The 11,272-nt window shown below is 28.9% G+C and overlaps 1 protein-coding gene across 1 annotated transcript; it reads left to right on the top strand.

Annotated features, from left to right (window-relative positions):
• Nucleotides 1–85: 85 nt before the first annotated feature.
• LOC113371181 (xanthine dehydrogenase-like) lies at nt 86–11,142 on the top strand. The gene is given in 22 exon segments (XM_026611824.1): nt 86–96; nt 583–626; nt 705–874; nt 2,568–2,728; nt 2,804–2,954; nt 3,035–3,463; nt 3,534–3,636; nt 3,940–4,067; nt 4,127–4,246; nt 4,305–4,427; nt 4,905–5,066; nt 5,251–5,373; nt 5,435–5,741; nt 6,396–6,579; nt 9,764–9,947; nt 10,015–10,210; nt 10,278–10,374; nt 10,418–10,428; nt 10,534–10,577; nt 10,579–10,734; nt 10,809–10,937; nt 11,008–11,142. Coding segments are annotated over 22 exon segments (3,168 nt in total).
• Nucleotides 11,143–11,272: the final 130 nt, after the last annotated feature.

Raw genomic sequence — 11,272 nt, 5'->3', positions numbered from 1 at the left:
ATAAAATAAATATGAATATAAATATAACGGTATAATGCAGAGTTGTTCTTAGTAACTTCTAGTCGTTAAAGTCTGATCCATGATCATGAATATAAGGTATCTATAAAACTTCTTAATATTTTCAATACTATAAACTAAAATTTATTTAAAATTTTATTAAATACTGAATTGTTTTTAATTAATTTCTTAGTTTATGCAAGAAAACATGGTTTCTGCCTTGTATTGTATTATACTTGGGTTCGGTTTTTCGTTTGGTCAACCTGGTTTCAAGCATTAGATATATCTATTTTTACATAAAAAATATAAATAAAAATATGTTTGTTGAATACACAGAAAAACTCCCAAACCAACTAAAATATTACCTAAGGGTTACCTTCGGGCAGAATTCCATCATGTTAATATTATATACAGTGGAGATTTCAAGTTCTTGTAACGTGAAATTTTATATTTATTAAGATAATGTAGTATATTTTAAATGATAGACTACATTTCATAATTGAAAATTTAAGTGAGCATAGTGCAAAGGTTAATTTTCAGTAATATATTATCTTTAAACTTTACTAACCTTTCTGTTACATTTAGAACTGGGAAAATACTTATTAGAGTAAATGGTGAAATTCACACAGGTGAGTATTGATATGTATTGAATAATTCTATTGAATTCGAATATAACTTTATCTTTTTAAAATATTATTCAATGTTAGTCACACACGATTTGCCCGGAAATACATCGCTAAATTCATATTTGCGGGATCACCTTGGCCTGAAGGATGTAAAATTTATGTGCAACGAAGGAGGATGCGGTGCATGTATTATTTCTGCTTCTAATTTGCATCCAGTCAGCGGAAGGATTATCAATTTTGCTGTAAATTCGGTAAAATTATACCTAAAATGATAAAAGTAATGCAGTTAATAATATTTTTAACTTACCGTAGGATAAGTTATAGTAATCGCAAAAAAATCTAAAACGAAGATTTTTGCATATCTTTACGTTTCAAAGTTTTTTGCACATTTTGGCATACCTTAGAAAAAATAGATGTATGTGTGCGTATGTGTGTATGTGTGGGTGTGTGCGGATACAAATTTTCATTGACGATCAACCGATTTGAATAATTTAAAAAACATTCGATTCGTATTGATAAGGAGACGTGCTGATTATTTTTTGAGAGAACGAAGCGTCCGATTTCAATAATTCAAAAGACATTTTACTTGTATTGACAAGATAAACAACTGATTAAATCTTTGGGAAGGCAGGTCTAGCGATTATGGAGTCTCAATAAAAATAAGTTAAAAAAATGTCATTTGGCATCAAATTATCAGATATTTTATAGAGATTTTAATAATGTGTACACATTTTGTGTGAATTTTTTTGGGTTCCGTACCAAGATTTTTAATTACGGTATGGGAAGTTCCAGCAATTTGCCTTAAGGCACGATGCCATGCACCCCACTAGTTATCATACCGAAATTAAATTAATAGGAAAAACAATTTTGATATTGTAAAAATTGGTTCAAACATGTAAAACATCAATTAACGAACTGCAAAGAGATACTCATTACGTCATCTATTGTTCCAGCAGTAACTATAATCAATATTTAATTTATTATAAGTACAAATGATTATATATTTTATATAAGTACCTATTAATAATACTGATGATATAATAATTTATTGGAATTTATAATATTGGATCGAATTGTTATTTTAGTTTACAAATAATTATGTATCAGAAGTATCATAGATAGTAAAATTATATTTATAAATATATTGCTGGATGTTATCATTTGAAATTGTAGGACCCAAATATATCAGACTAATTTTGCAAAACACACTATATTATTTTGTAAATGTGTATGACGCTCTTGAACGCACTCTAGTCGAATTTTATGGGGGTCGCAATTTAATTTTTTTTATATAGTTAATAGTATCTATGTAAATTTTCAAATCATAAATCAATTTAAACATCATTAATGGTGAGGATGTGAGAATCACTATGATTAATTAGATATTAAGCGGACAGTAAATTATAAATATTCCATCACCATAAGATATGTGAATAAAACCACTACAGAAGACCCTCAATTAGCCGGACTAATTATTGTCGATGGGCATTCGGGTAATCTAAGATCCGGATAATCGAATGTATGAGGACTAATGTTGTGTATTTATTAAAATTAAAATTACATACATAGATATCAACGAAAATCAATGTTTATTAAGAAATTAACACTGTCCTATATTTGTACATACATATTTTCTTCGATAACATTACATACGTGTACTAAATTGCTAAAATTCGAATTGTAGATATGTACATACATATAAATTGGTCGCGGTTGGTAGTTCGGATAATCGCGAATTGAGGTTCTACTGTATTTAGTTTATGATATATATTGATCTTAAATCTACTGCTTTCTCCACTTGTTACTCTAACTAGTCCCTCAGTTACAGGCATTTATATTCATACATTTATACCCCCTACCCTGACGGGTTCCGGATTAAATAGAAAAGCCCTGGTCAAATCTTGACCAAATAATAATTTATAACTGAACATTATTTTGTTAAAGTGTCTTGTATCAGTATTCTCTTGTCATGGTTGGGAAATAAAAACTGTATCTGGTCTTGGAAACCAGAAAATAGGTTATCACCCATTACAAATAACATTAGCAAAATATCATGGCACTCAATGCGGATTTTGCAGCCCGGGAATGGTAATGAATATGAATAGGTATATAACAAAATATATTCTTTATTAATTCTATGAATATAAATTATTATATATGTATGTATTATGATTTAACAGTTTGTTGGAAAATAATGAAAAAATTACAATGGCCGAAATTGAAAACTCGTTTGGCGGTAATATATGCAGATGCACAGGCTATAGACCAATTCTGGATGCTTTTAAATCTTTAGCATCAGATGCAGATCCAGCTTTATGTAATAAATTTAAAGTATGTGTATATGGTAGTAAAGACATTTTATATCTACTCATGAGAAAAATGTATTATTTAATTACAATTATTGCTAACAGGATATAGAAGATTTAGGCAACGTACAGATCAATCCAAATACTAAGGGATTGCTGAACAAATGTAGTTTCTTGAATTCGCCAAATTATTTTAAAATTTTAATCGATGATGCTATTTGGTATAAAGTTGTATCAATACATAACATTATTGATATTTTAAGAGAGCATCAAGGTGTAACTTACATGTTAATCGCTGGAAACACTGCAAATGGCGTTTATCGAAATCAAATATCTCCAAAGCTTTATATCGATATTAATGGTGTATCAGAACTAAGAAAGCATATAATCAATAGTAATATAATTTTAGGAGCCAATATTAATTTAACCGAAACCATGCTGTACTTGACAGAATATGGTAAAGTTAAGGGTTTCGAGTACGTTTTGGAGTTAGTAAAGCACATTGATCTTGTAGCTAATGTTCCTGTTCGTAATGTAAGTAATTTTTATTTTAATAGTTTATTTTAAAAAATCATCATTAAAACTTTTATTGTTCATAATTCAGGTTGGAACTATAGCAGGAAATTTGATGCTAAAACATCAGCATCCTGAATTTCCTTCGGATATATTTTTGATATTAGAATTGGTTGAAGCCAAACTGACAATCAGTATGTATAATTATGTAATACTAAACTTAATTTAAGTAATTAAGTAATTAATTAATTACGCGTTTTTCATCATATTTTATTTAGATCGTAAACAATAAACTTGCTGTTAGTAAGTAATGTTAAATCGTATGTGCACTATTAGTCTTTGAAGTATTCTGAAAAAATTGTACTTAAGAAAATTAAATGAGCCGAATTATCAAACTAAACAATTATGTATGCTCAATCTATTTAATCATTCTTTCTCATGAAAAATATTTAATAAATATTTTATAAATTTTTTTAACATATATTAAATTATTTTAGTGGATATATGTGGAAGTAAATTCATCGTTTCTCCAGCAAACTTTCTGGATATGGATATGGTTAACAAATTGATTGTGAATATTATTCTTTCTCCGATTAGAGGAAAATATAATCTCAAAACTTACAAGGTGTGATAATATCAACTATTAAAAATTATTTTGTTTTATTTCACAATATTATTTTTTAGATAATGATTCGAGCTCAAAATGCACACGCTTATGTAAACGCTGGTTTTTGTCTGAATTTAAACTCTAATACCGAAACTGTGGAAAAGGCTAAATTGGTTTTTGGAGGAATTGCTCCTACGGTAATATGAATGTTTATAGAAAATTACTTAGCATAAACTTTAGTATTATTATTTTTAGTTTATTCATGCAACCAAAACTGAGAAATTACTCTTGGGTATGAATTTATTCGACAACAATGTTTTAAAGTCAACACTAGAAGCACTTCATGCAGAAATAGAGCCTGATTGGATTCTTCCTGACGCTTCTCCTGAATATAGAAAAAATTAGCAATATCTTTATTCTACAAGGTAATTTTACAAATTTCTGATTAAACGTACAATACTTAATATTTTAGATTTAAATTTAAAGATCGATTTCAATAAAAAATAGATTAGATTAAAAATTAACTTAAGATATTATTTATATTATTAGCAGCGGAGATTTGATATTTTCCATAATAAAAAATATATTGAATTGTGTTTTTTGATAAATGATTTTGTAAATTTTAATGGTGCAATCCAATATATATGTTCAAAAAATCACTAAAATCACTATAAATTTCATAAATCATTTTGATTTGCAATAATGATTTTGTAAATTTTAATAGTGCAATCCAATTATATGCTCTAAAAGTCACTAAAATCCAAAACATAAACCAATCTTTATTTCAACATTATTTTATAAATCATAAAAAAATTTAATTTAACCTTTTATAAATTTTTATTGTTTTATTTACAGTTTGTTCTCCATTCCTGTCCAACAAAAAATTTATCATCTAAAAACGTATTTGGAAGAGAACTGTTGTTCAGAGGTTTGTCTTCCGGGCACCAAAAGTATGACACAAATAAAAGTAGTTGGCCACTTCAGAAACCGATTTCCAAAATTGAGGGTTTGGCACAGGTAACATAATATAAAAAATAAAAATTTAATTCAGGTCTGATGCTTCTTGAAAACAAATCAGTTGCACATGCATCGATTATAAATGCACAATGGTTCTTCATATTATCTTTTTTATCATAGAAACTGAATGAAAATTCATTAATTGCATTTGTAATTATATAAGTTATATACTTTTCGATTTTAGTGTTCCGGTGAAGCTCAGTATATAATTGACATTCCACCATTTCCAAATGAATTATATGGGGCATTTGTATTATCTACAAAAGCAGGAGCTGAAATAACCAAAATAGATGTATCAAAAGCTCTAGTAAGATATATATGTTCTGTTAATTAATTGTAACACATTCTAAAGGATTTTTATATTCAAGGCAACAGAAGGTGTCGTTGCTTTCTTTAGCGCCAAAGACATTCCAGGTAAAAACACATTTATCAACATGACTATGTTATTGGCATCAGAAGAAGAAGAATTATTTCCTGAAAAGACAGTGAAGTATGTTGGTCAACCTATCGGCGTAATAGTGGCAGCATCGCAGACATTGGCAGTAGCTGCAGCAAAATTAATTGATATACAGTATTCCCATGAAGGAAATCCGAAAATAAATGTTCAAGATATTATAACGAATGACAAAGAAAATAGAGTCAAATGCAAAATGACAGTGGATGCCAAAAATCAAGGTGTATAAAATAACAAAACAATAATTTTGAACACTGATATTAGTTTAGCCTCATTCAGTTGCTTGCGTTTAAATACTTATACGAGTACATGAGTTGATTATTTTAGTTTAGATTAGTTTTAAATTTGATGTAACGATTGATTTTTTTATTTTGAGAATAAATTTCTTAACAAATATATAAGTTTCGAAAATTACATTGCCCATGGACAAATAATCTAGATGGAATCTTATTAGTATAATTTTTCTTTAAATATTGAAAAAATCATATATATTTTATTTTATATAATATGAAATAATATAATTGAGTTAATAAATCGAAAAATACATGTGAATGTTTCAAGTATTTGTTTTGACGTCTGTGATATATAATAAAAAAAAAAATACTAATTAAATACAATTATACTAAATTTATCCAGATTCTTTGGATTCAAAAGCTTCACATATCAACAATTATTTAAAAATGATCAGGATTGAATCCCTTTGCTATTGAACATATCACAGATATCTTATACCTGATCTAAAGAAAATATCTGAATTTCTGATTAATTAGAAAGCTTTATAGAAACTCAATCTAACTTTTGTTAACAGTTAAATTTCTCTTCACAATAATTGTTTGATTTGTGAATTAGCTATTAAAAATAAATTTTGTTTTCAGGTGAAAATATTGATAATATAATCAGAGGTACGATGGAAATGGGAACTCAATATCATTATACTATGGAAACACATGTAGCAATTTGTGTTCCCATTGAAGATGGCATAGATGTCTATTCCTCTACACAATGGATAGATGCAGTTCAAATTGCAGTAGCTGATGTTTTGAACATTCCTGTTTGCAAGTACATTATATCATTAAGATAATATATTTATTTTTGCATAGAAGTGATAACTTCCATTCTATTCATTTGTTAATTGATTTTTTAACTTCCCGTAGGGTAAGTTATAGTAATCGTCCAAAAATCGAAATCAAAAATTTTTACATTTCTCGACGTTTTGAAGGTTTCTGAACATTTTGGCATACTTCAGAAAAAATGGATGTGTGTGTGTGTGTGTGTGTGTGTGTGTGTGTGTGTTTTGTATGTCCGCTTTTTTTCGTCCACGTTTTCGGGCGCACGGATCAACCGATTTGAATGGTTTAAAAAACATTCGATTCCTATCGATAGGGAGATGTGCTGATTAGTTTTTGGCAAAGGCAGGTCCAGCCGTTACGGAGATATGGAGCAAAGAGTGCAAATAATAGAAAGCGAGTTTTTGAGAGAACGGATCAACCGATTTGAATGGTTTAAAAAACATTCGATTCCTATTGATAGGGAGATGTGCTGATTAGTTTTTGGCAAAGGTAGGCCCAGAGGTTTTGGAGATACCGAGCTAAATTTAAAAAAAATGGCTGTTTTTGAGAGAACTAAGCGTCCGATTTAAATGATTCAAAGAACTTTCTGCTTTTTTCAACAAAACAATTGATTTTGGAAAAAAAAATTTTTTGTTTCTAATTTTTTTTCAAAAATTTTTTTTTGTAATTTTGGACTAAAAATTCAAAAAATCACCCAAGCTAAGCACAGTCTAAGCGCCACTCTGGTAGAAATGTTTACGCAAGTGCGTTTAGACTGTTTGTGTACTGGAGCACTTTTTCAATTTTGTGAAAATTATTGAAAAATGTGAAAATGCCGCCAAGCTGAGCACAGTATAAGTGAAAATGTCGCAAAGAATTATTTGCAAATGCGTTTAGACTGTGACTATGCGGGAGCACTTTTTCAATTTTGTGTAAATTTGGCAACTATTTTTTTTTGGAATTTGATTCGAAATGAAATGACGATTGTTAATGTTCTGGAGATGATAAATTGATTTATTTATAATTAACTTTCCATAGGGTAAGTAATCGCAAAAAAATCGAAAATGAAAATTTTTATATATCTTCACGTTTCAGAGGTTTCTGAATATGTTGGCATACCTTGGAGAAAATTGATGTATGTGTGTGTGTGTGTGTGTGCGTCCATGTGTGTGTGTTCGGATACAAATTTTCGTCGACGATTTCGGGAACACGGATGAAGCAATTTGAATAATTCAAAAAAACATTCGATTCGTATTGATAAGGAGACGTGCTGATTAGTTTTTGTCAAAGGCAGGTCTAGCCATTCCGAAGATATGGGGCAAAAAGGGCCAAAAACGGTAACTCAGTTTTTAAGAGAACGGAGCGTCCGATTGGAATAATTCAAAAAACATTTTACTTGTATTAACAGGATGAAGATTTGATCAAATTTTCATGAAGATAGGTCTAGCGGTTTCGGAGATCTAGTAAAAAAACTAAAAAAAATAACATTTGGCGGTCAACAATAATCATTAGACATTAGACATATGCATATCAAATTATCAGATATTTTATTGAGATTTTAACAATAAGTATAAGTTTTGTTTACATTCCTATGGGTTCCGTACCAATGTTTTTCCGTTAGACAGCGACGCGGCGCTTACGCGCTTTATATTTTGTCTCTATGCAGTTAAGGCAGTACGATTGCTTTGAAAAAAAGTTCAGATCTTCCAAAATATGTCAAAATGAAGATAACATTTTTTCCAAAAAAAAATTTTACAAAAAAAATTGTTTAAAAATTTTTTTTAAAAAAAAATTTTTTTTTTCAAAAAAAGTAATTTTTTGTCCAATTTAAAATTTCTAAAAAATCTTATTTTTTCGAAGTAAAATTTTTTCAAAAATGTTAATCGTTTTTAAAAAAATAATAATTTTTGGCACGGGAAGTTCCAGCAATTTGCCTTAAGGCACGATGCCTTAATTGCCTTAAGACAGAATTCCACTTACAGCTAGTTTCTTCCATATTAGTAATAGTAGAAACAAGTTATTATCCATGTCTATTATCCATGTCTATTATCCATGTCTAGAACCAATAGCAATGACATCAAGTTATTTTTAGTTTTGTATGAAAAAATAGATAGATAGAGGACTAGAGTTTATCAACTTTGCGGAAACATATAGATTAGTTTTTGGTAAAGATCGGTTTTCTTGTAATAAAGTGTTAAAGAAAAATTTTCGACGAGTTTTATTATTATTTTTTTACGGTAGATACCATAGTCTTATAGATCATACTAAAATATTACGGCTCTGCGACAAGTCGTTTAATTTTAAATGTTCTTCAAAATTTGCAAAAATTAGTATTGTTTTTTTACATTTGTCAAAATTTCAGAAATTTCAGAGATTTCAGAAATTTAAAAGCCATTTGGTGTATTTTAAGACTATCGTTTGTCAGTTTTGTGCGACGATCTGCCAAGCCGTTTCTTTGTGATTTGAAAAAAAGTGTTTAACTTCTCGTTCACATTTAAGCTCATACTACGGAATCGATTTTAAAAAATCAAAAACTGTTTGAAAGGTATTAGTTGGGAATGATACTGATAATTAACTGTTGAAAAAAAATTTAAGCTGATTTTTATGAAACTTTTTTTGGCGATATATATCGTGGTCTTATAGAAATTACTGAAATATTACGGATTTACGACAAGTAGTTTGATTTTAAAAAATCATCAAAGTTTAAGAAAATGAGTAGTTTTTTACTTGGTATAAAGATAGTGTTCGTTCGTTTTCAATCATGTGTAATAAAACCACTCGGAATACTTTTAATCAATCATAAATTAATTTATATTTTATTGAATAAGTCGATTATTTATACATATAGGGAAGTATATGTAACTTGCCTCAGGGCAAAATACCAATACCAACTAGTTTATATCTTCACTTATATAAGTATCGGCATGTAAATATATTATGGTATGCAAATATAATATTGTCGCAAAAAACTAATTAGAACGAGTCCTTATCGAGTTACATTCCATGGCTTTTAAAATTTAGAAATCGGTGCAAATGTTTTTGAGAAATCTTCAAAGAAAGATCAAATGGGTGTCAAATGATTCAGAATGACTCGTATAATAAATATAATGACTTGTTTCAGTGAATATATAAATTTAATTATGATTATCGTTACTTTTATAATTGTAAAAACCCTCATTATATATTCACGTTAGGGTTAATTTGGCTGTGAGGCGAATCGGTGGTGGTTATGGTATGAAAATATCTCGCAGCAATTTGGTGGCTGCAGCATGTGCTTTAGCTGCTTATAAATTGAAGAAACCCATACGAATCGTTACAAGTTTTGAAGATACAATGAATGCTTTCGGAAAAAGATACGGGTGTATCAATGATTACGAAGTATATCCTAATATTTTAGCAAACAACTAGATATATTTCTTTGATAACGTATATATTTCTTTTTAAGGTGGCTTTTAATAAACGTGGCAAAATTCAATATTTAAAAAATAGTTTTTACCAAGATCATGGTTGTTCAGAAAATGAAAGTGTTTTAGCATTTACAATGGGCGTTATAAGTAATTGTTATGATATGAGCAGCTGGGATATAAAAGCTTATTCTGTAGTAACTGATACTCCATCTAATACATTTTGTCGCGCTCCAGGTTTATTTTTTATTATATGTGAACTGTTTTATTTAAACATTAATTGAATAAACATTTATGATTGCAGGGTCCGCTGAAGCAGTTGCCATGATTGAAAATGTAATGGAACATATAGCATTTGTTCTTGGATTAGAGCCATTAGAAGTGAGGATAGAGAATATGAGGCAAAGGTGATAATTTGCTTTTAGAAATTATTGATGAATTTAGGAAGAAAACAGGTCAATAATAATCATAATTTTTATTTCATTCATCAAATAACATTTTTATTTAAAACCCAAAAACAGTTAAAATATTGCAAGAATTTTCACTATCTCAATTTTTAGATTACGACCACCGCAAAACTGAAATTAATAAATTTAATAAACAAAAACCGTTGGCGCAAACGTGGGATTTCGATCGTGCCATTAATATATCCCTTGGAATATCTTGGTAATTTTTGCGCAATGGTATGTATTTACCATGGCGATGGAACAGCAATCGTAACACATGGTGGAATTGAATGCGGTCAAGGAATTAATACAAAGGTAAAATTAAAAAACATAGTTAACATATTGGACTATAAGATTTTCTCTTTATATTTCGATTATTTCTAAAATAGGCTGCACAAGTTTGTGCTTATGCTTTGGGATTGCCTCTGTCTATGGTGCAAGTTAAACCTTCATCGGCATTAACTGCTCCAAACGCCTACTTAACTGGAGGAAGTTCAACGAGTGAAGCTTGTTGTTATGTAAACAGCTGTTTAATCATAATTAAAATTGCAAGTGTTATAAATATTACTTTAATCATTTGAATTATAGGCAGTTCTGGAAGCTTGTAAAACTCTGTTGAAAAGATTGGCTCCTCTCAGAGAAAAATATGAAAATCCGCCCTGGAAAAATTTAATTGCAAAAGCATTTGACGATGGTGTCGATTTGCAAGCTACAGCTTTGTAAGAATTAATTACGAAATAAATATTTTGATTAGCGAATGTCCATTAGTAAACAGTTATATATTTGATTGTTATTACGATTCATAAAAATGAGTCATTTATAAATTAATTGCAAAGAGTAACTTATTGCCAAA

The sequence above is a fragment of the Ctenocephalides felis genome, unplaced genomic scaffold (assembly GCF_003426905.1).
Source record: "Ctenocephalides felis isolate EL2017-DRISC unplaced genomic scaffold, ASM342690v1 CF-g0.4_SCAFFOLD_01492, whole genome shotgun sequence".
NCBI classification, from domain to species: domain Eukaryota; kingdom Metazoa; phylum Arthropoda; class Insecta; order Siphonaptera; family Pulicidae; genus Ctenocephalides; species Ctenocephalides felis.
The sequence above is the reverse complement of the archived record's forward strand: the minus strand, read 5'-3'. Positions and strand labels throughout refer to the sequence as shown.